Raw genomic sequence first — 24,753 nt, 5'->3', positions numbered from 1 at the left:
ATAGGAGTCTCTGAGGGTGGAGAGACAGTAGGAGTCTCTGAGGATGGTGAGACAGTAGGAGTCTCTGAATGTGACGAGATAGTAGGAGTCTCAGAGGGTTGCGTAGTCACAGTCTATATGAAGAAAAAGCTCTAAACTCTGTGGACATGGAGTCCATTTTGGGTCCCTTACCTTGACCTCTTCCTCAATCGCCCTCTTCAGCTCCTCTACCTGCTGGGTGAAGGCCTGTTTGCCTCTGGTCAGCTGAGACACCAGGGCTTCCTTCTCCTCCAGCTGGCGACCAAACTCACCTGCAGGGACAGAGGGACATCTTGTAAATAGGGTCTCTGTTCTCTAAGATTGAAAATGTATTTTGAGGTATTGTAGGGCAATAGGGCAGTGAATAGTACAGTAGCAACTGTGTGGATTGAGCCCACAACACATTTTGTTTTCTACTAAAGGAAAGCATTGGCTTGTTGTTCATTGTTGATGGTACCATTTTCTGTCAGGAGTCTGGCTCTCTGTCCGCTGATGTCGTTGACCTGGCGAACATTCTCATCATTCTTAGTCTTCAGCTCACTCAGCTGGTCCTCAAGAGTACGGCACATCTTCTCCAGATTGCCCTGTTAGTGAAACATGTTCCATCATTACTTTATATACATGACTCCTGTCAACTTCAGTTCACTTGAATGGTGATGTAGTTGACCCTCCTCAACACTGCTTGATCAAAACATCACTACTCACCTTAGCCTTGGCGACGGCCTCCATGTTGCTGGAGAGGTCATCAATCTCCATCTTGTACTCGCTCTTCTCCTTCTCCAGCTTCTGCTTGACGCGCTGCAGGTTGTCGATCTGCTCCCCGAGCTCAGCCACACTGTCGGCCTGCTTCTTGCGCAGAGCGGCGGCTGTGGCCTCATGCTGCAGGGTGGACTCTTCAAGATCACGACGCAGCTTCTGGAACTCAGCCTCACGCTTCTTGTTCATCTCAATCTGAGCAGCAGTGGCGCCTCCGGCCTCCTCCAGCCTCTCGCTGATCTCCTCAAGTTCCCTGGAGAGATCGGCCCTCTGCTTCTCAACCTTAGCCCTGGCAGCACGCTCAGCCTCAATTTCCTCCTCCAGCTCCTCAATACGGGCCTAGAACAGGGGTAGGAGCAGGGGGATGAACACTACAATACAGTTGAAACAATTGAACATCACAAAATAATAATAGTATGTATATTTTGCATAAATGTGTTTAATAAAAAGCCAGTTACACTAATATATTCAGTAGACAGTGTCCCATTAAGGAACCAAACCCTCAATGTTAAGAAGATGGATATAAGCCATTTTAACCAACCATAGGGCTCAGCTGTCAGAAGCCACCTGGAAAAATGTGGAAAACTACCAGAATAATGTTTTTCAAGAAATGATTCAAGTCTGTGCTTTTCTGTACTGGAGCTTATATCCTGTACTGTACCTGGAGTTCCTTGATCTTCTTCTGCAGCTGAGCTCCCAGAGACTGCTCATCCTCAATCTTGCTGAGGAGCTGGGTGGTCTCAAACTCCTTCCTAAGAAACACAAACACGTTGATTACAGAGTTGGTTTTGGTTCGATAGTGTAAAGGGAGAGTATTATACCATTCACTTTCCTTACTGAATCAAATGCTAATTCATAATTACAAGAATTAGTCAAGAACAACCATTATAGCAGGTAATACTGTGGTCATTTGTTTGTGTTTACTTCTTGATTTTCTCATCAGCTTGCTGCTTGTCATTCTCCAGGTCCATTATGGACTCCTGGGCCAGTTTCAGATCTCCCTCCAGCTTTCTCTTGGATCTCTCAAGGTCCATACGGAGCTTCTTCTCTTGCTCCAGAGAACCCTCAAGCTAGAAGATAAAAACACATATATTATTAAAATCTAAACAACTGAAGATAATATCATCTTACATACTATCATGGCCAAAATGTCAAACTCCACTCACGTCGTCCACTTGCTGTTCCAGCTTGGTCTTGGCCTTGGTCAGAGTGTTGACTTTGTCCTCCTCTGCCTGCAGGTCATCCAGTGTCTGCTGGTGGGCCTCTTGGAGGGCTTTCTTCTCCTTGGTCAGCTTGGCAACACTCTCATCCATAGACGCCATCTCCTCTGTCAGGTTTTTAACCTGAAAACGGCACATTTTATCTTTGGTCACTTCACCATAAATGGGAGGTTGAGTTTAATATACCTTTGCATTCATTTACTTTAAATTAGAAATGTGTCAACAATTACTGTACTATAGATTCAACACTAGATGGCAGTGTTCACCATGCCAGTGTACTGAATGGAAGTCATAAATGAGGGGAGCAGAACATACAATGAATGTGGGGAGTGCTGAAATTCTACTATTGTGTCTTAATATTTCCTGCACCCATAATACAACTTGATTTACATTTCTGTTAACCTATGTTTTGAGTTGAATAATGTTTGGATTATTGTTTAGTTAGACTGTCTATAGTAAGACACAAGACCTTGTTTTCAGTGGCGTGCTTCTCCTTCTCCACTTTGGCCAGGGTGAGCTCCAGGTCATCAATGTCCTTCTTCAGCTCAGAACACTCATCCTCCAGCTTCCTCTTCTTGGCAGTCAACTCAGCATTGATCTCCTCCTCATCCTCCAGCCTCTCGGTCGTCTCTTTGAGTTTGGCCTCCAGCTGGATCTTGCTCTTGATGAGCCCCTCACACCTTTCCTCAGCATCGTTCAGACTCTCTCCTTCCTGGTTTCAGAACAGAGGGGGAAAAATCAGAGGCCTCACTTTGTGTATTGAAGGTCAGAGTAAATCAATAGAAATTCATGAAATATATAATATTGGCAATAAAAACGTGTTAAACCTTCACAGTGTGTTCATATGTGTTTGTTGGTTTGTATGTATGTCTGTGTGTGTATTTGTGTGTGGATGTGGATGTGCCCTTATGAAGCTTGTTGCTGTCTCACAGATGCGACTTGGAGCGCCAGGTCGTTCTTCTCCTGTGTCAGGGCCACCAACTTCTCCTCCATTTGCTTCTTTGTGGACAGAGCCTTGGCCAGGTCTGCTGTCATCTTCTCATAGTTCTCCTTCATGTTGGCCAGCTCCTTCTCAGTCTCAGCGCTCTGCAGCAGGGGCTTGATCTTGAAGTACAACTTCATCCATGGCCAGGTTTTGACATTCATGAATGAGCGGATGTTGTACTGGATGGCGTAAACTGATTCTCTGGTCGACAGAAAGGACAGAGTGACATGGTGAGTGACATGCTTAAAGCTACATTCTGTGACTCGAAGAACAACAAAATGGGGCCCCCACCACTGTTTGTTTACAGCTGAGGAATGGGGCGAGGGAAATGTAACCCCTCTTAAATTCATAGTGAGTGCCCTAGATGCAACGACTGACAGTCATGCTAAGCTCATGAGACATTTTATATTCTTCCAGAATGAATGGGTAAATACCACAAATTTAAATGACAATTGAACAGCCAAATCCCAAACTGCAGCTATAAAGCTAGAATCCTTAGTTGCTACATCCATTTCTGGACTTAAAATTAATTAACCCAAAAGCTTTAGTAGACCATTATAAGATGTACTTTCTCATTCTGAACAACTCACAGCATATACAGTATGTAATCATAATGCATTAGATACAGGTGGTTGACAGAAAGCTTTGCCAAGATGTCTACTATTCCTCACCTCCTCTCCATCATCTTGGTGAACTCTCTCCTCATGAGGAATCCACGGCTGAGAGCCTGGACCATGCCGACCAGAGTGGCCAGCTTCTCATCTCTCATCTCCTCCAGGACACCCAGCAGACCGGCTTTGAAGAACACCTGAGACACAGGTTAACATGGTCAATGGAACCACAGATGGTTGATAAAAGGGTCAAACCACTAGATTGATTTAAACAACATTAACTTGCAGCAAACAAACCATGGGACATGTTGTTTCTAAGATGTTAGTTATTGTACAGTTGTAGATTAATAACAGATAACTGCAGCCATACCACTCTAACACAATGCACATGATAATGAGTTTAGTTTCTCTTCTATACTTGTGATGAATGACTTTGAAGAAAAACACTACAATGTTTTTCCACCTTTTCCATTAGTTAAATGAAGAAGAAAGAACAAAAGGATGGATAGATCACCTGGAGAGATTTTATATGGTACAGGTTTAAATTATCATTCAAGTTGTGTTTTGTTGTCAGCTTTAGCTGGGGGTTTTGACTGACCTTGGTGTGTCCAAACTTGTAATCCTCGTGATTCACATCAATGGACCCAAGCAGCTTCTCAGAAGCCTTCTTGTTGTCCATGAACTGGCCCTCAGGGATGACACTGGCATTCAGTACTTTGTACCTGAATGAGGAGACATTTTTAACATATCAAGTTGTAATAGGTTAGTTATATTTCGTAAAAGGTAAGCCTATTCTGATCCTGGGAAAACCCTTGGAGCAGATATTTTATGTGGTGTGTGTGTGTGCTTGTGTGTGTGTACCTTTGCTTGAAGTCAGCATAGATGATTCTGCTGGGGAATCCCTTTCTGCAGATCCTGATACCCTCCAGTACACCATTACACCTGAGTTGGTGGATAACCAGGAAGTTCTCCATCAGACCTGGTAAAACAAAACAAGTATCTTTTAATACTCATAAACAGATTATAGATTGGGATCGTTAAGGTTACTGATACTGTACTGATAAGATGACATATTTAATATGTCAATATCAATATTTCCTGTACCTGGAGTCTTTGACTCGTTGGGGATCAGGCAGCGCACAAAGTGAGGATGAGTGCTCCTCAAGTTGGTCATCAGCTTATGTAAGTTCTCCTGTAAGAGGGTTACAAACCATTTTCACAGATATCATTTTTGATAATCAATGCACCTTTTAAAGGACTGAATCTACACATTTCAAAAGCTCACCCTGAACTGGGAGGACACAGTCTGCATGGAACCACCCTTCTTCTTGCCTCCTTTCTTGGCTTTATCTGTTAAAATGGGGAAAAGTAAAAGAAAACTAGAAATGTACATTTCCTAGAGCGGGTGGAATAAAATAGAATAATAATAAGAGTATGTAAGAAATCTAGAGTGGTCTTGTCTTCAGCAAGCACACTAATTATAAACCAGAGAATCTCTGGTTAACTTCACACTTATCTAGAGGCAAATGCTGCCAATGAGATTGTGTAGAATAACACCTAATGTGTGATTTGAATTAACCAAGTGTATGAATAAATTAACCTGGTGAAAATATCCGGAGAAATTGCTATACATTCAAAGATTTTAAAGAACATTCGGTCTAAGTTATAAGTAGTGCTTAATTAAATCTTTTGATGTGATGCTAGTCTTACCCTCAGGTGGTGGAGGTGGATACAGAGCAGCCAGAATTTTGACAGAGGACTTCTGGTACAGTTGACAAACTGAGTCGTTCAGGGGGTCCTTGTTCTTCTCCAGCCATCCAGTGATGTTGTAGTCCACAGTGCCGGCGTAGTGCACCAGGGAGAAGTGGGCCTCTGCCTTGCCTTTGGCAGGCTTGGGCTTCTCAAATGCATTTGTTTTGCCAAGATGCTGGGCGTACAGCTTGTCCTTGAAGGTGGTGTCTGAAGACTTGGGGAACATGCACTCCTCTTCAAGGATGGAGAAGATGCCCAATGGCTTTACGAAAAGAGATGTATATCAAATTAGTGATATTTCCATTTAGGATCACATTTATTCAATTAGCCAAACATGCTATTATAGGATTATAATAATTTAGGGACACATAATAGGAAACATATTGAGTTCTCAACAGTCAGATAACTTGTCAGTGGCATATATTAATGGGTGCCAAGGGAAGCCAGGCTTCCCCCCCAAAAATGTCATTATTTTATATCTTTTGTCTCGCTTAGCAAGAGGCTGAATATATCTCTCCAGGTAAAGAATGCGAGCGAGCAAAACTGCACCCCTCTTTCTCTGTATGTGTAGCTCTTCTATCTGATGCTGTCAAAACTAATATGATATTGTAACATTGAATACATGGGAAGAAGATGACGAACATTTGGCCTCAGTTCCTCAATTAGTCATGGATAGAGACAGGGATTTGTCCTCGTAGTATTACTTATTTCGTCGTCCTTGCCAATGATTCTAACAGCAATTCTGATCCAACCATAAATTCATACATTGTTCTTTTGGTCTGAGAGTATGGAAGTTCAACTTGTAGCTAGATGTAGAAGGCTAATGTTAACTAGCTGGCTAATCGTTGCCCAGGAAAGGAAGTTAGAATAGCGAGCAATGGTTTTAGCCAGGTAGCAAAGGACAACAAAAATGTAAAGGTTGTACTGTATGACAGAGACTGTTTCAGCAACATGACAGACAGGAGGATGGCGTTTCTCTACAGGTAGAGTTAGTCAACATGTTTTTTCTACTCACATAAATTAGTACCATGGACAGCCACATGATATTTAGCTGACGTTGATTGGAATAAACTTGTTTTTGTCCTCTTTACATTGTCACTGTATTAGACTAAGCATAGGTTATTTGATGACGTTGAAAGGTTGAAATTGAAATGGTGCTGGAATAGTGGAGGGAGGCAGCTCCTGGTAACTTTGTGAATTGCGGTAACTCTCCGTGGTTCTAAGCCAATAGATGTTTAGTGGTCCGAAAATGGCAGAAAAATGTACTTGACAGACCATGTTGTAGGTCATGTAACTGTTTGTTATATTCATTATGCTTTGTGGACTCCACAAGACAGATGTTGCTCTCCGGTTTTGTGATGAAACAAAGATGTGGTTGAATTTATTCTGCCGCTGTCTTCTTTTTGTCTCGGTCTTATAGGCCTATATATCACAGTGGCAATGGCATATAAACTAACAGGTTATAGAGCAAACAACGCAATTATCACAACACAGGTTGTAATATGGATTTGTTTTGACTGTTTTGGCTTTCCCAGTGATTTAAACAACACACCGCTTCTGTACGTTGTACCACTGTGATAATATATCACACAGCGCTCCATATAAACTTTACTGTTACGGTCCATTATAATCCTCACAGACATCTTACCTTCTCAATAAGCTCAATGCAGGCAGCCAAGTCCATGCCGAAGTCAATGAAGGCCCAGACGATTCCCTCCTTCTTGTACTCCTCTTGCTCCAGGACAAACATGGTGTGGTTGAAAAACTGTTGCAGTTTCTCATTGGTGAAGTTGATGCACAGCTGCTCCATGCTGTTGTACTGTTGATGGAATTTTAAAAGGGATCATTTCATCATACAAGACTGTAATCCATCTCAATCACATCTAATTGTCTTGTTCTGGTCTCATACTCACATCAAAGATCTCAAACCCGGCAATGTCAAGCACACCGATATAGAACTGCCTTGGATTCTTGGTGTCCAACATCTCATTGATCCGGATGACCATCCACAAGAACATCCTCTCATAGATGGACTTGGCCAGAGCACTGACTGAGTTATTAACCTGCAATGATAATACCTCAAATTAATACATGAGATATTGACCATGTCTAGTGATCAGGTGATACAAGCTTGGGAAAAACAAAAGCAATGCACTCGTCCCCAAAATAATTCCTGTGCTCAGAAAATGGTAGATTCTGTGTTTGGCCGCCTTACCTGAGGCACAGTCTGTCCCTTGGTCACATACTCGTTGCCGACCTTCACTCTGGGGTAGCACAGAGCCTTCAACATCTCAGCTGAGTTCAGGCCCAGCAGGTAGGCGATTTTATCAGCCACTGGAGAGAGAACCAACAACAACAGACTCAGGGACACAAGATCACTTGTTTCTGATTTCACACTGACAAAATAGTTTGGGTAACTTCTTTGTGGGTTAGGTTTTGATTCACCCACATTTTGGAGGTTGGAATTTGTCTCCAAAAATGATCTCCTGCCTGACTTTCATGTGGCACTGTCTGTCTTAGGTGTTCTATTTCTATGTTGGGGACTGGGAATGGGACTAATGCTCTACATATTGTATATCTATGAGTGGGACTCACCCTCTGTGCCGTCTGGCTCGGCCTGCTCCTCACGCTGCTTCTGCTTGAATTTCAAGTTTCCATGGTGCAATACAGCTCCTGTCAGCTTGTAGATGCCAACCTTCTCATCATTACTGAAGCCCAGGACTGTAATGGCATCCTGACATTAAAGAGGAAGTACAACAGAGATGAACTGAACGGTAGTTTGCTCAGTTACACTACAGTTCTGTGCTGCTCACTGCAGAACAAATGGGATGGATAGATTTGACTGGCTTCTCTGTTCCACATGATTACGCTTGGAAAACACATTAGTAGATGGCAGCACAGTTCCACAGGGCACTTTGTGGTGCTCTATAGTGGAAGGCATGAAGAGTTCCTTGAGGCACATGCCTAATTAACACAAGGCATTTAGAATCAAACTTAAACATACATGAACATTCCCAGCTGCCACCAAGTTGGAATTGCACAGTACATTCAGTGTGTATGGTGGTCCTATCCATTCCCTATCTAGAGTTTGGTTAACCCTTTGTTTGACTCACATCTGTGGCATCCAGCTCTTCATTGTCATTGATGCTGGCCACAGTGATCTGTCCCTGACTGCACATGGGGAAGTCGTAGGGGTTGGTGGTGAGAAGCGCCAATTCTGTGGACAATGGAGAACAGCTTGTCAGTTAAATCTCTTAGAATTCTGCTCTCCTACTTTACATTATCTATCCATTCTTTACTCAATAGATGGACTCAATGATACATGTAGTATATAATGAATAGCATAAAAAGAGGAGACTGAGACTTGTGGACTAGTGCATCACAGTGTATAACTTGATAGATATTTCCCAAAGACCTGTCACATGTCTAGATGCCTTGTTACCTTGGATGTACTCATTGTAATAGTATTATTAGTGTGGACTATGAATATTTTTTATATATTTCACAGATGGGGGTGGGAATAATTTCCCCTGAACCTCTACTTTGTCTTACCAACTAGCTCAGGTTTGTGGCCTGTCATCATCTGGAAGAAGATGTGGTAGCCTCTCTCATCGGGCAGCTGGAAGGACACTCTGGACTTCTCCAGCAGGTCTGAGGGAGAGGGAGAGAGAGAGAGAGAGGAAGAGTGACACAAAGAAAGAGTAGAGAGAAGAGAGAAATGAGATACATTTCAATATCTTCTCCCAAAATGTATCTCTGTGAATTTAGGAAAGCATTGAGAAACAATCAAAACCAACTCACAGGTCTCAATGTCAGCTTTAGCCAGTTTACCAGCTTGGAAGTGAATCCTGATGAATTTACCCTGTAGTAGAGCATGGGGTTATAAATAGGTCAAAATAAATCTAACATTTTACTTTGATAGACCCCTTTAAATGTTACAGTTTGTTGGACAGATGTTGATCTTTTGATACAGATTTATTGATGTAGGATCCAGTTTGCTACAGCAGGGAAAATAATCCTGCAGCAACAGGAAATATGAATTATTATGTGGATTATAAATAATGAACTTGTTTTTTTTTTTTTTTTTTTTTTGTAGGGTTTGATGAAGCAAAAAATTACAGCCAAAACAAGTCTGATATTTTAAAGAGGAAATTGCAAATTTAGAACCTTGAAAACACAACAAGTTTGAATTTCACATTTTCAGCAATGACATATATATATATCATATATATATATAAATATCTATATATCTTAAATGTGTATAACAATAGGGAATTACAGAATACAAATTTTCCCGAAAAAGTTTATGCCCTTCATACTTACAAAGCGAGACGAGTTGTCGTTCCTCACTGTCTTGGCATTACCGTAAGACTCCAGCAGAGGGTTAGCTGCAATGATCTGATCCTCAAGAGACCCCTGATTGAGACAAACATAAGTTGCTCAAAAACTGGTAAGCTGGTAAAGTTTGTTTTTCTCAATTGCTTGAAAGAGGATTCACCACTGGAAAAACAGTTTACACAACCAACCAAACTGAAATGTGTTAAAAAGGCAAACATAAGAACAACTTACCTGCATTTTGCCTGGTTCTGCTTCCTTCTTGGCCCCAGACACTGCAATGGTGGCAAAGTACTGGATGACACGCTTGGTGTTGACAGTCTTTCCTGCACCGGATTCTCCACTGGTTTATATGACAGAGAAAGAGGGGTTTTAGTTACATGTTTGAGTGTCAGATTGTCTTTCACTAAGAAATAGCATAGAAAAATACACTGTTAACCTGTGTTCTGACATAAGTCTTTAACAAATAATCCTTCTAATCGACTCGTTATTACACAGAGCCTGATGCTCTAATCCATTCATAATGTCATGTATTTCATCACACCAACTGACCCAACTTATTACAATAGAAACACTTTCTCAAGTGACATTTTAGTAAACAACTTACGTAATCAGGACGGACTGGTTCTCCTTATCTGGAACCAAAAAACACATTGCTTATCATACTCAAAACACATGGGGACATTATTTAATTCATAGCATCATCATGAATTTCACTTTGGAGCATTTTCCATTCAAGGTTAGTGAAATCAGATATTCCCAGCAAACTGTTCTAACCTAGACTAGAAAACAGTAGATACCTCTCTGAAGCATATTTGAACTTCTATTGGTCCATCCATCCATCCATATAAGCACTTATGACTTTGAGATCCATACCCATTTACGGACATCCATCCCTCCCTCCCATCCATCCCTCCCTCCCTCATCCATCCCTCCCTCCCATCCCTCCCTCCCTCCCATCCCTCCCTCCCCATCCCTCCCTCCACTCCCATCCATCCATCCAACTCCATCCATCTGTCCCTCCATCCATCCAATCATCTGTCCATCCCTCCCTCCCTTCATCCATCCAATCATCTGTCCCTCCATCCAACCATGTATCCATCCATGAGAGCTCGTACCAATCATCATGAACTGAAAGGCGTTGTCAGAGACAGAGAAGATATGGGGTGGAGCCTCCACTCTCTTCTTCCCTCTGTAGGCGTTGACAACCTCTTCGTCGTACACAGGGAGCCACTTGTAGGGGTTCACCGTGGCACAGAAGAGCCCAGAGTAGGTCTGGATGAAAGCATAATTAAATTAGGGGATTACTAAAGTCAGATGTACTTTTACCTGGATTTATGTGAGGATGTGGGTGTACTTTGGTAAACTGATGTGGGTCTACTGTATTGATATGTTTTGGTTTCTACCTTTCATTTATGTGTAGTACTGTATGTGTATATTTATTATGTTCATGTATGTGTGTGTTTGTATGTGCAGGTTTCTTACATAGATCATCCATGCTGCATAACGCTCTTTGAGGTTATACAACACAGAGGCTTCATTCAGGTAGGTCATCATGGCCATGTCCTCAATCTTGTCGTACTTAGGGGGGTTCATCTCATAGATGTCTGCATCTTTGAACTCTTTTCCTTCCTGAAACAGTCAGAAATCTAGATTACACACAGACAAACTGGACATGACTGAATGCTTTTTGCTCATTAAATACAAGTTGAATCATTTAAAAAATATACATCCACATTTAATCCAACTACTTAGTTATCACCCACTGACACATAACTGGTGATTCTTGTTGAGTCAACATTCTATTTCATTTTTAAATAGCAGCAATAACAATGATGTTTTTGAAGGTTATATAATGTCTACAAAAAACAATGAAATGCTTCTTTATATATTTTTTGTTAGTGATTTCTAATTGCCTGTAGACATTGTTTGGATCATTTCAATGATTTTTCAAAAAATAGAGTAATTGCACAAACTTGAATTTGAATACTTTTCAGATCAGACTTACATCCTTAGTGCCGTCAGGTTTCGTGACTGTTACAGTACACTTCCCGTCGGCCCTGGCAGTGATCAGACCCTTAAGGTACAGCTCCACCTTGTCTGCCACATAGCAGGCGTTCTTTGAATCAAAGGGTGCGGCTTGTGCCTCCATCCTCTCCTTCTCAGATTTACGAAGGTATATGGCAGCCTTGCCGTAGATCTGCATCTCCGCGTCCGTACTCATGGTGACGGATAACTAGGAAAGAGATGAAACAAAAAACTTGATTGACTCTGTGGTGCTTCCTCCCCAGTCAACAGTGTTAGGTGAGCGGTATCTCACAGAATAATCTCATCACTTTTTATGTGGAGACTCAAACCATGTCTCACCTTCTTTTTCCCCTCCTACAGATGAATGTGTACTTCTTGGAGGACCCTGTGAAACATGAGACTTTTATGAAAACATACAAGTCTAAAGCCTTATCATTAATCCCCTGAAGGGCTAGAAAACATTTAACTAACTCATTACATGTCAAATTCAACAACAGGTGCAACTGATAACCTTCATTTTTCTATTGGCAACTCACTTTACAACACGTTCTGTCAATAATTCAAATAAATACCCCTGAAAACCCAGTTACATTCTAGAACACATTTTACAAATACAAACTTTTGACCGAAAATGGAAGTCACAGATTTGAATAAAAAAAAATAAAGATGTCATTTTACATTTATTTTTTAAATGTATTAAAAGCCAATTACCACTTGATTTGCATATTGTCAAATCTTACAAGAGACATGCAGAAGTCAATTCAAACAGTGCAGTTAGCTACTGCCTCAGATGCTGAGTACAAAGATGAGACAAATATACAAATCTAAGGAGGTGGAGAGGTCTTACCACAGAGGAAGAAGGTATCTGACTTATGGATGCTGGGGCCTCAGCCTCCTTATATCTGGTTGGAAGTGCCAACCAGGCAAAAGTTAATTATGGACCACTCTGGGAAAGGAGATGGATTGGATGAGAGACCTCTGTGTGTCTGTGTCTCACTAGCACCTCCCACTTCCACTCCCATGACATGACTTTTTAATGTCATATTTGTCTCTGAATTGAATTTCACTGAGTTTACGTAAATGATAGATGTCATTAATAATAATTATGACAATATCAAAAGTTTGATTAATCCCAATGTTACTTCTACTGAACCTCATATACTGTAATGGACTGAGTCCATGTTGCTTCTACTGAACCTCATATACTATAATGGACTGAGTCCATGTTGCCCCATATACAACTAAAATAATTTTCATTAAATCTAATCTGACTTGATTTAGTTCCATTTTAGTGGCATTAATCCTCATCAACAACTTTATATATATGTTTACCTGTTATTTATATTGTTTAGCTTGTAAACACATCTGAACTGTCTCCTCACCTCATTGTGATGTAGATGGTCGTTACCTCGTGCTTTGCTCAATTTGATTTATCACCCTGGTGGAACCACATTAAATTAATATTTAAATCTAGAACAGAAACATTTAGGCTTTAAATAACAGCTTATAAAACCGTTAAATCTAATGTGTTATTTATCTACAGTATGATCTATTAAAAAGATTCTCGGGACACTTTTATTTGTCTCACATTTCAGTTGGCTAAAACGGTCCAGTAGGATTCTTATGACTTACATAACACCAGTACCAGTATTTCAATCATCTTATCCACTCATATTGCTGCCAGCGATATAGCTGCCTCAAACTTTAATTACACTTTAAAGTTAACCACTGAGCAGCTGAGCTGGCTCAATAAAACTGATATAAGATGAATAGTTACAATAAAGTCATTCCTTTACATGTACAATATGTTTAATACGCATTCAAATAATGGTTTCAATGTTATTTGTGTCTAATATGGTGCAGCCAAATTAATCTTTAATAGGGTGAATCATTACGGAACATTCAGATAGAAATGTATTGTGAAGAACAGATATGACTGTCTGTCAGATAGAACAAGGAATTATGTCAGCTCTATTTAATCCATTTCTATCAGCAATGTTCACAACATTTCACCTCACTGAATACACCCTGTTTGTTCAGGGTCCGTGTCCACCCAGCACATCAGTACAAGAAGCCCCATATCTGCTGGATACACTAGTTGAGCAGGGTGACCATCTGGAAGGATCCCATCAAGGCCTTTTCATTTCTTGGACTGTGATCTCATCTTCACTGCAGCCAAGGTTTATTGTTTGGTATATCTGCCAACACAGCCTAATTCTGGCACCAATACCACTGTTATTAGACAATATATTTACTTGCCATGTTTGTGGGTTGATAGAACATTAGCACCATGCAGACATTCAAGTTATTTTAATGTGCAAAGATCTTGCATGATATATGACCTGTGTTTTTGTATTCGAGGAACATGTTTAGCTCCAAACTTTCTCTGGGCAGAAGTTACCCTCCGGGATAAAACTGACCTTAGATCAGTGTCAGAGGAGTGTGTACAGCTGTCATACCCAACTAGACAACTGTGCATTTTTCCCCAAAGACCTCAACTGCACTCGCTCCAGCAGGTATATCTCACTGGTCATCCCCAAAGCCAACACCTCCTTTGGCCACCTTTCCTTCTAGTTCTCTGCTACCAATGACTGGAACAAACTGCAAAAATCACTGAAGCTGGAGACTCATATCTCCCTCACTAGCTTTAAGCACCAGCTGTCAGAGCAGCTCACAGATCACTGCACCTGTACATAGCCCATCTGTAAATAGCCCATCCAACTACCTCATCCCCACACTGTATTTATTTATCTTGCTCCTTTGCACCCCAGTATCTCTACTTGCACATTCATATTCTGCACATCTACCATTCCAGTGTTTAATTGCTATATTGTAATTACTTCGCCACCATGGCCTATTTATTGCCTTTACCTCCCTTATCCAACCTCATTTGCACACACTGTATATATACTTTTTTCTACTGTATTATTGACTGTATGTTTGTTTATTCCATGTGTAACTCTTTGTTGTTGTATGTGTCGAACTGCTTTTCTTTATCTTGGCCTGGTCACACTACAATTTGCATACCACTCCAACAATTTTCATACCGCTCCAAATGGAATCGCCATTTGGTCCTATGTCTGAACCCCTTCATGTGCAACTGGGTCCTAGGCTTCCTAATGGGCCGACCCAAGGTGGTGAAGGTAGGCAACAATACCTTCACCACGCTGATTCTCAACGTCTGGGGCGTGCTGCAGACGATGGATTGTTGGGAGCCCGGAGGAGGTCATCAAGCGCCTCCACCAGCCCCACTACAGCATGTCCCACTGTCCTGCTTCCAATAACGCGCTCCCGAGGGAGTACAGGGACTGCTGCCGGATGCCAGGGGTTCCTACTGGCAGCTGGAGCTCTACCTGGCGAATAATCCACCCGAACCTCAACGTGAACAAAGGCCCTGTCCCTGGACTCAGGCAAAGCCCTGGAGTGGGCCAGGACGTATGGAAATGGACCCTTTGGACCATTACGCAGAGGTGAACGTTGTTCCACCTGAGGCAGGGGACAGATGCACCAGCAAGATTTTGCTTTGGACTGGACCCCCTGGCCTCCAGCTTCACCTCCCTGGAACAACAGGGCCCTGATCATCACTACCGTGCAGTCTGGGTGAGTATCCCCGGACTCTGGAGTTGGCTTGTTCTGACACTATCCTTTTGTCCAGCTGGTGGACCTTATTTGTGTACAACCTGCTGGCTACCGGAGGATGTCCGGATCGAGGCCTGTCAGTTCCATCCACCAGCACCTCCGGAGCTCCGAAATACCATGGAGTTGGGAGGTGCTGCACTGCTGGGCTAGGAGGACAAACATTTACTGCACTCTGTGGCCGCAGAAACACAATCTGGTACGGTGCACTGGGGTTCTCAAACACAATCATTTAGCAGGCAGGGCACTAGGAACCCAAGATGAGTCGGCACCAGGCTCACCCAGAGCCCCCTTTGCTCACATGTATGTGTTTATTACATTTCAAATGAGTTTAGATTTTCATTTGATTTGATTCAGGCGCAGCTGGGAAAAACATTGACATTGTTTTGCTCATTTAGGATTCCCATTGTTCCTGTAGATATGTCCTTCCCTGTGCACACTGAGATAGTAGACCATTAGGGTCTGGCTGTGTTTTAGATTGAGGCCACCGAGATTGAAATGGTTACGCAGAAGGATCACAACGAGAGAATCAGTCTCTTGCTTATTGATTCTCCTGCGCCAGTCCTGCTTTAAAGTACAATGCAATGGGGCGTTTTCTTCAAAAATGGAATCTTAGGAGCGCTTTTCCTGTCTTTGATTATACAAGTGCCTTTACATTTATACCACTAAAATGATTAAATTGTCTTGCCATTTAATAATGATGAATGCCCACAGTCTTCCAGGCCTTTGTTGACAGAGATTTTTGGACCTGCAAGAGCAGGGTGTAGTGGTGTATATTGATGACATTGTGATATACTTAAATGCGAAGTGTATCCCTGGTGCATAAGTTGCTTGGTAGACTGTTGGCAGCATGTCCTGTACGTGGAGATGAGAAATGTCTGTTCTTCAATAGGTCCATCTCCTTCCTAGGGTACCGCATTTCCACAAATCAGGGGTGGAGATGGAGAGTGACCACATTTCAGCTGTCAGTAAAAGACCGACTCCCACTAGGGTAAAGAAAGTGCAGCGGTTTCTAGGGTTTGCCAACTACTACCGGAGTGGTCGGCTGAGGCGGACAGGGCTTTTGGTCACCTGAAGGCTCTGTTTACCTCGGCTGGAGTGCTGGCTCATTCGGATCCCTCTTTGGCGTTCATAGTGGTGGCAAACACATACGAGGCTGGGATGGGAGCCTGCTCTCAGAGCGCTTGGACGCCAGACTGGGGCAAAGCTTCACCCCTGTGCTTTCTTCTCGGAGGAGCTCAGCCCAGCGGAGCAAACTATGATGTGGGGGACCGGGAGCTGTTGGCTGTTGTCAAGGCTCTGAAGGCGTGAGACATTGTCTTGAGGGGCCTAAACACCCTTTCCTCATCTGGACTGAACCCAATCTGGAAAATCCGGGCTGCGAGGTGACTGAACCCTCGCCAGGCAAGGTGGGCCATGTTCTTTACCCGTTTTGTTTTCACTCTGTCCTACAGACCAGGTTCCCAGAACGCTAAGGCGGACGCACTGTCCCGGATAAAGGTGCTGTAAATGTATGACACCCCCATTCAACCTGACAGAGCTTGCGAGATCTCTAGAGAAGAATCAGAGGAGCGGTCCATGGATCCCACTGATACTGTAATCGCTTCTTGCCTGGTGGCACCAGTGATGTGGGAGCTGGACGCGGACTGAATACGCATGATCCATTTGCCCCCAGTGTTGTCTGTTTTCCGCATATTTTGATTCTTTAAAAAACATTATTATTTGTCCTCTGGTCATCCTGGCATCGGTCGGACAGTGCGTTGCCTGAGTGGGAAGTACTGGTGGTCCACTTTGGCCAAGGACGTGAGGGTTTTTTTCCTCCTGCTCGGTGTGTGCCCAGTGCTAGTCTCCCAGGCAACTGCCCAGAGGGAAGTTACAACCCCTCCCTGTTCCACAACGGCCGTGGTCGCACCTGTTGGTGGACTTCTTGATGGATCTTCCTCCCTTACAGGGAAACACCAATCCTGGTCGTTAATAGGTTTTCAAGTCTGAGGCTGACCGAGACCCTTCGTGCTGCGGGAGTTCCACCATCTCCAGATCGCCCTGCGCCTCGTCCTCCGGGTCGGTGTCGAGGTCAGTGTCGAGGTCAGGTCGGTGTCGGTGCGCTGCTGGACCCACGCATCAAGCGGGGGTACTGTCCGACTACCATTCCCTCTCCTTGTTCAGGCGGCGTTGGCTTGATGTCCCTGGTTTCTGACACCATAATAGACGTCTAATAGACGTTAGCCATCTGTTCCCCACTTTCATTTTCCATTTGTTTTGTCTTTGTCTTACCACCTGGTTTCAATCCCCCAATTACTTGTTCCCCGATGTTTGTTTGAGAGTAATTGTTTGTTGTATTACTCCGTATGTGTGGCCTTGTATTTCTGACTCTCATCTCACCAGCTACACACCGACACTTTACAAAATTACTTACCACCGAATGGAGTCAGCAGGAGCAGCCGCCCTCCCTGTGGCGGTAGAGGAGCACGTCCAGCAGCACGCCACCATGTTGCAACGATCGCGTGCTGCAGACGGTGGATCGTTGGGAGAGAGGAGGAGGTCGTCCAGCGCCTCCACCAGCCCCACTACAGCAGGTCCCACTGTCCACCCCTCCATCACCTGGTCCCAGCAGGATTCGGCTCGCGCTCCCGAGGGAGTATGATGGGACTGCTGCCGGATGCCAGGGGTTCCTACTCCAGCTGGAGCTCTATTTCTGCGACATGTATTATGATATATTTGAGTAAAATTACGTTCATTACTCATATCTGCTGTCCTGCGCCTGACTCATCTCACCAGCTACACACAGACACTTTACATTTCCCTAAAATGCAGCTGGCTATCTTTCATTTGGACAGTTAATCATCCCAGAAAACATACATTTTAGTCCCAAAACCAATCTTGAAATATTTTTTTAATATATTAGATGTTCGGTAGTGACACTTCTTAAAAATAGATGAAGATTTACCAGACTACACACAATGTGGCCATACTTGAGAGGGGTCCGATATTTGTGGGGGGCAGTCTTTTAAAGTTTGTTTCAGTAGTGACATCAATAGGAGACAGCAATTATTTTTTTATATGTTACTAAATAAACAAAACTATTAATAAGATTAGTGTCTTTCAATGTAATATTATAACATTTCTGTGGGAGTGGCAAGACCCTTCACAACAGATTGATTCAGCTGGAGCCGCTGTGTTAGTGCTGGGGTGGAACAAGAGCCTGCACACCATGTGGATGGGCTGTCCAGAGCAGGAGTTGAAGGCCCCTGATATACTGTTATTAAATGCCAGATGTCATTAAGCAGTTGAGTAAACTGTCATTATAAAACTGTATTGTACATATTTGAAGTATTTTAGCAAATGGCATATATTTTAGCAGGGCCCTGGATAGTTGGAGAGTAACTCTTGATCCAATACATGTTAAGGGTGCTTTAAATGACTGTCTGTGCTCGCAAAGTAGTTTTATCACCACAGACAGGAGTTTGACCTGAGACACTCCAGAGCCTTGGCTCACATCAGAATTATTTTCATGATTCAATCCATTAAAATGTCACAGCCAGTAAAAATCTAAATCTGGATATGAAAGGTCAGATGCTTGTGGCATGTATCCACAAAACAACCAGTCTTGGCTCGGTTAATTGAGATCTTATTTTCCAGGTCACATATCTCGCTGTAAATCTATTATGGTGTCAGCAATGTGAGGACCTTCTGGTCGACTAATAAGGTCAAAATAATGTGCTGGCCTGTATCAGATCTCTCTGTGGTCCACAGTATAGGTATGAGGTCTTCACTTTTCAGCATGCAGTGTAAAGTCAATGGAGGGCTAAATGTAATATGAATCTAATACATTTACAAGGAGAAACACTTGGATCAAATGGAGAGCTATTGTGTTTTACAGATCTTTAGGCAAACAACTCATAAATGATTACCCCCTGCCAGTGACCTTCTCCAACCGTGGCCATGTTTCAAAACTGGGTGTCAGAAATACATGCAGCCTGAAGTAGTTTAGGATTGCTTTATGACCCTCCATCATAGAGATTGTATCAAACCTCATCTGCTGAACTGATCTTGAAACTCCAATTTGATCCCATACAGTCGATGGGTTACAAGAAGAGTGCCAAAGCAACACGTTATTTACCATCCCAATATGGCCGTGTTCAAAAATGGGTGTCAGAAATACATCCAGCTTCCACAACAATATATCTCAGGTAATTTGGCATTGCTTTATTGGCAGATATGTTGCCATTTGAGCTGTGCTCCAGAGGATATGACCATATACAAAACAGACTTATACCTGATATGGCCATTAAATAGACTAGTCTGGGAATCCCACCACCTCCCTTCAGCTGCATCTGTTGGAACACAAGCGTCTCTGGGGGAGCAGGGGACTCATCCTTGCCAAGGCTTTCAGACGAGTCAGGACAAGTGACAGCCCAATCCACTAGATGACCCCACCAGTGATCAATGTTTAGAACAGGGTCGTTAAAACCTGTTGTGGGGGACCCCTGAGTGGCGCAGCGCTCTACAGCACTGAATCTCAGTGCTAGAGGTGTCACTACAGACCCTGGTTCGATTCCAGGCTGTATCACAACCGGACGTGATTGGGAGACTCATAGGGTTTAGTCGGGGTAGGCCGTCATTGTAAATAAGATTTTTTCCTAACTGACTTGCCTGTTAAATTAAAAAGTCAGAATTTTCCAACTTGTATTCATTATTTCTCAATTATGCTTTAAGATATAAATGTCAAATATATGTCAACAATCCTTCCTCCAAAGGACCCTTCTATGATTTGAAAACTCCCAAATCTGTATTTTGTTGTTGTAGTTTGGTGAGGAATCACCCCAACAGCTTTCTCATAGCTATAATAATGTGGCACACAGACTGACTTTCTAGATAACCTTCCTTTCTCCAGTACTTAATGTTTCCTCTTTCAGAACCTGTTCAGAATCCACTTCCCTCTTCCTATTTACTTGTCGAACACTAAGTCTGTTCAAAATCACAACATTGAAATGACATCAGTGTGGAACCAATGTGTCTGATCAACTTGCCAAAACCTGCAACTAAAGTAATCTGACAGAGTAGGTAACTGCTCACTGCTCCATGACTGCCTTCTGACAGCATGTATCTAGTCTGTGTTGACTGACTGTTGGGCCTTCATTCCAACCTCTCCCGCCACTGTGGATTATATTTATAGCTTTCTCATAAAACTGTGAAGCCTCTGCTATGTGTTTGGTAGGCCAATGCAGAAAAAGCTATCTAGCATCGACCTCATTGCAATTTGAACCCTCTGGTAAACGTGGATAAGTGCAACATTACCAAAGACATGAAATGCTTTTTTCCTAAACGGGAATGGACTTATTGCTTGTCTAATAATATATTATTGAATTATTTCAAGCACCCCTACGCAACAACCAAGCCACACTGTGAAGAAGTATTGGTGTTGCCACTGCGTCTCACGCTATCTACTCCTTTCAATACACCAATGTATTACAAATAGTATCTTACCAAATGTAAAATTCCACCACCTTGTAACCATCATCACTAGGCATTGTAGTCTACTGGTGTGAAAACCTGACTGTAGGGTGTTAGCAAAGATACTTCACAATGATAGCAAAGATACGTGGTTTCCCCATTCTGTGGTGAATGGTGTAGTCATCACTGATGAATTAAGTTCATAAACACTGAGTAATCTTAAGCATATCAACAAATATACAGTACCAGTCAAACGTTTGGACACACCTACTCATTGAACTGTTACGTTATTTTTTTACAATTTTTACATTGTAGAATAATAGTGAAGACATAAAAACTATGAAGGCCATCATTGAAAATAAGAATTTGTTCTTAACTGACTAGCCTAGTCAAATAAAGGTTTAAAAAAAAAAAGTGTCAGGGAAAGCCCTCACTACATGCTGACTCACAGACAGTCAGGGTGGTTATTATTTGTTAAGCCAATGCTTTAGGCTCCTCCCATTCCACAATGCTTTAGGCTCCTCCCATTCCACAATGCTTTAGGCTCCTCCCATTCCACAATGCTTTAGGCTCCTCCCATTCCACAATGCTTTAGGCTCCTCCCATTCCACAATGCTTTAGGCTCCTCCGATTCCCCTCCAGGATCTCTTTCAGGCACCTCCGGAAACTTTGCAGTGGCAGGCAAAAAAGGCCCGTCATATAGCTCCTTCTAACCTTGGTGTTTAGTGCCCTCTATTGGAGAGTAGTTATACTACAGGTGTGCAGGAGGTGGAGTCTTGGACAGCGGAGCGGCATGCCATGAGGACCATAGGCAGGTGCTTGTCCCAGTCATGCTGGTGTTTGGCAGAGACAATGGCCAGCTGCTGTCCAAGCGTTTTTGTTGAAGCGCTCCACAAGGCCATCACTTTGAGGATGGAGAGGAGTAGTGCGGGTCTTGTGCATAACCAGCCTCTCACACATGGTGGCGAACACACGGGACTCAATGTTTCTGCCTTGGTTGCTGTGGATGGACTCCGCAGCTCCAAACCTGCCGAACATCCCCGCTGTCAGGGCATCGGCGATGGTCTCTGCCTCCTGGTCAGGCAGAGCATAGGCCTCGTGCCATTTTGTGAAATAGTCCATGACCATGAGCACCCAGCGGTTTCCACTGTCTGTGCACTCCCACCCTCTCCATGGGAGCCCCAACTGGGAACTGTTGGAGCTGAGCATGAGTGCGGCCTGGGGGGCTCTTTCTCGCTGCAGCAAAAGTCCTCCAACATCCCCCAGTAAAAGCCCTGATGGAGGCGGCGCAGTGTTTACGTGACCCCAAAGTGTCCCCATCCCCCCATTAGTGCTCTGAAGTCCCCACCCCACCCATGAGTGCTCTGAAGTCCCCACCCCCCATGAGTGCTCTGAAGTCCCCACCCCCCCATGAGTGCTCTGAAGTCCCCACCCCCCCATGAGTGCTCTGAAGCACAGCCTCCCGCAGTGCTATTGGGACCACCACCTACCACCTCTCCTCTCTCGTAGCTGACTCCTTCCAAGCCCGCTGTAGAACGCCATCAGCCAGCCGCAGACTCTCAAACTTTGACCACAACCCTTTGGTCGCGAGTGAGAGCGCTGCCACCTCGTCCCATCGTGGCCTCACCTGCGCCTCTACCCACTGTAGCACCGGCTGTAGGTCTGTGTCCCGTCCCTGCTGCTGCCCCCATTAATTAATTTAGGAGATGAACAAAGTCAGATGGACATTTATCTGGATTTATGTGAGGATGTGGGTGTACTTTGGTAAACTGTTTTGGAATCTACCATTCATTTATGTGTTGTACTGTATGTGTGAATTTGTCTATGTGTGTGTGTGTTTGTATGTGCTGGTTTCTTACATAGATCATCCATGCTGCATAACGCTCTTTGAGGTTATACAACACAGAGGCTTCATTCAGGTAGGTCATCATGGCCATGTCCTCAATCTTGTCGTACTTAGGGGGGTTCATCTCATAGATATCTGCATCTTTGAACTCTTTTCCTTCCTGAAACAGTCAGAAATCTAGATTACACACAGATCAAAGTGGACATGACTGAATGTTTTTTGCTCAATAAATGCAAGTTTAATCATATACAAAATGCATATCCACATTTAATCCAACTACTTAGTTATCACTCACTGACACATAGCTGGTGATTCTTGTCGAGTCAACATAAGACATTCTATGTCTCAGCCTCCAGTATTTATGCTGCAGTAGTTTGTGTCGGGGGGCTAGGGTCAGTTTGTTATATCTGGAGTACTTCTCCTGTCCTATTCGGTGTCCTGTGTGAATCTAAGTGTGCGTTCTCTAATTCTCTCCTTCTCTCTTTCTTTCTCTCTCTCGGAGGACCTGAGCCCTAGGACCATGCCCCAGGACTACCTGACATGATGACTCCTTGCTGTCCCCAGTCCACCTGGCCATGCTGCTGCTCCAGTTTCAACTGGCCTGGGCCCTAGGACCATGTCCCAGGACTACCAGACATGAGGACTCCTTGCTGTCCCCAGTCCACCTGGCCATGCTCCTGCTCCAGTTTCAACTGTTCTGCCTTACTATTATTCAACCATGCTAGTCATTTATGAACATTTGAACATCTTGGCCACGTTCTGTTATAATCTCCACCCGGCACAGCCAAAAGAGGACTGGCCACCCCACATATGCTCTCTCTAATTCTCTCTTTCTTTCTCTCTCTCTCGGAGGACCTGAGCCCTAGGACAGTGCCCCAGGACTACCTGACATGATGGCTCCTTGCTGTCCCCATTCCACCTGACTGCTGCTGCTCCAGTTTCAACTGTTCTGCCTTATTATTATTCGACCATGCTGGTCATTTATGAACATTTGAACATCTTGGTCATGTTCTGTTATAATCTCTACCCGGCACAGCCAGAAGAGGACTGGCCACCCCACATAGCCCGGTTCCTCTCTAGGTTTCTTCCTAGGTTTTGGCCTTTCTAGGGAGTTTTTCCTAGCCACCGTGCTTTTACACCTGCATTGTTTGCTGTTTGGGGTTTTAGGCTGGGTTTCTGTACAGCACTTTGAGATATCAGCTGATGTACGAAGGGCTATATAAATAAATTTGATTTTGATTTGATTTATGTCATTTTAAATAGCAGTAATAACAATGTGTTTTAAGGTTATATAATGTCTACAAAAAACAATGAAATGCTTCTTTATGTATTTTTTGTTAGTGATTTCTAATTGCCTGTAGACATTGTTTGGATCATTTCAATGATTTTTCAAGAATTAGAGTAATTGCACAAACTTGAAACTTTTCAGGTCCGTCTTACATCCTTATTTTAGTGCCTTCAGGTTTCGTGACTGTTACAGTACACTTCCCGTCGGCCCTGGCAGTGACCAGACCCTTAAGGTACAGCTCCACCTTGTCTGCCACATAGCAGGCGTTCTTTGAATCAAAGGGTGCGGCTTGTGCCTCCATCCTCTCATTCTCAGATTTACGGAGGTATATGGCAGCCTTGCCGTAGGCTTGCAATCTCTGCGTCCGTACTCATGGTGACGGATAACTAGGAAAGAGATGAAACAAAAAACGTGAAAACTTGATTGACTCTGTGGTGCTTTCTCCCCAGTCAACAGAGTTAGGTGAGCGGTATCTCACAGAATAATCTCATCACTTTTTATGTGGAGACTCAAACCATGTCTCACCTTCTTTTTCCCCTCCTACAGATGAATGTGTACTTCTTGGAGGACCCTGTGAAACATGAGAGTGTTGTGAAAACCCACACGTCTAAAGCTTTATCATTGAACCCCTAAACGGCTAGAAAACATTTAACTCAATCATTACATGTCAAATTCAACTACAGGTGCAACTGGTAACTTTCATTTTCCTAGTGGCAACTCACTACTACACATTCTGTCAGGAATTCTCTCCTCCCTTTCTGCATCCTTTGACTCTCTATGTCCCCTATCCTCCAGGCCGGCTCGGTCCTCCCCTCCCGCTCCGT

The 24,753-nt window shown here is 43.4% G+C and overlaps 1 protein-coding gene across 3 annotated transcripts in view; it reads right to left on the bottom strand.

The window, feature by feature from the left end:
• The window catches only part of LOC118383912 (myosin heavy chain, fast skeletal muscle), a 30,107-nt gene extending 5,577 nt beyond the window's left edge, over positions 1–24,530 (bottom strand). Inside the window, exons 1-29 of one of the 3 annotated variants that reach the window (XM_052511660.1) lie at positions 12,553–12,651; positions 12,045–12,090; positions 11,686–11,913; positions 11,163–11,309; positions 10,796–10,952; positions 10,285–10,312; positions 9,912–10,020; positions 9,666–9,758; positions 9,144–9,204; positions 8,895–8,993; positions 8,456–8,559; positions 7,938–8,076; positions 7,558–7,676; positions 7,256–7,405; positions 6,991–7,161; positions 5,301–5,604; positions 4,876–4,940; positions 4,695–4,782; positions 4,452–4,569; positions 4,189–4,312; positions 3,651–3,787; positions 2,925–3,180; positions 2,464–2,706; positions 1,941–2,117; positions 1,699–1,844; positions 1,436–1,526; positions 724–1,113; positions 476–602; positions 172–290 (exon numbers count right to left, since the gene is read on the bottom strand). In XM_052511660.1, coding sequence (XP_052367620.1) covers positions 172–290; positions 476–602; positions 724–1,113; positions 1,436–1,526; positions 1,699–1,844; positions 1,941–2,117; positions 2,464–2,706; positions 2,925–3,180; positions 3,651–3,787; positions 4,189–4,312; positions 4,452–4,569; positions 4,695–4,782; positions 4,876–4,940; positions 5,301–5,604; positions 6,991–7,161; positions 7,256–7,405; positions 7,558–7,676; positions 7,938–8,076; positions 8,456–8,559; positions 8,895–8,993; positions 9,144–9,204; positions 9,666–9,758; positions 9,912–10,020; positions 10,285–10,312; positions 10,796–10,952; positions 11,163–11,309; positions 11,686–11,901 — 3,978 coding nt within the window. In that variant the 5' untranslated portion in view covers positions 11,902–11,913; positions 12,045–12,090; positions 12,553–12,651. Of the gene's footprint in view, positions 1–171; positions 291–475; positions 603–723; positions 1,114–1,435; positions 1,527–1,698; positions 1,845–1,940; positions 2,118–2,463; positions 2,707–2,924; positions 3,181–3,650; positions 3,788–4,188; positions 4,313–4,451; positions 4,570–4,694; positions 4,783–4,875; positions 4,941–5,300; positions 5,605–6,990; positions 7,162–7,255; positions 7,406–7,557; positions 7,677–7,937; positions 8,077–8,455; positions 8,560–8,894; positions 8,994–9,143; positions 9,205–9,665; positions 9,759–9,911; positions 10,021–10,284; positions 10,313–10,795; positions 10,953–11,162; positions 11,310–11,685; positions 11,914–12,044; positions 12,091–12,552; positions 12,652–22,654; positions 22,798–24,454 lie in introns of those variants that run through there. The other 2 variants (XM_052511661.1, XM_052511662.1) reach the window with 2 other exon arrangements.
• Positions 24,531–24,753: the final 223 nt, after the last annotated feature.

The sequence above is a fragment of the Oncorhynchus keta genome, unplaced genomic scaffold (genome assembly GCF_023373465.1).
Source record: "Oncorhynchus keta strain PuntledgeMale-10-30-2019 unplaced genomic scaffold, Oket_V2 Un_contig_7163_pilon_pilon, whole genome shotgun sequence".
In the NCBI taxonomy this organism is placed as follows: Eukaryota; Metazoa; Chordata; class Actinopteri; order Salmoniformes; family Salmonidae; genus Oncorhynchus; species Oncorhynchus keta.
Note: the sequence above shows the minus strand (reverse complement) of the source record. Positions and strands in the feature narration are given on the sequence as shown.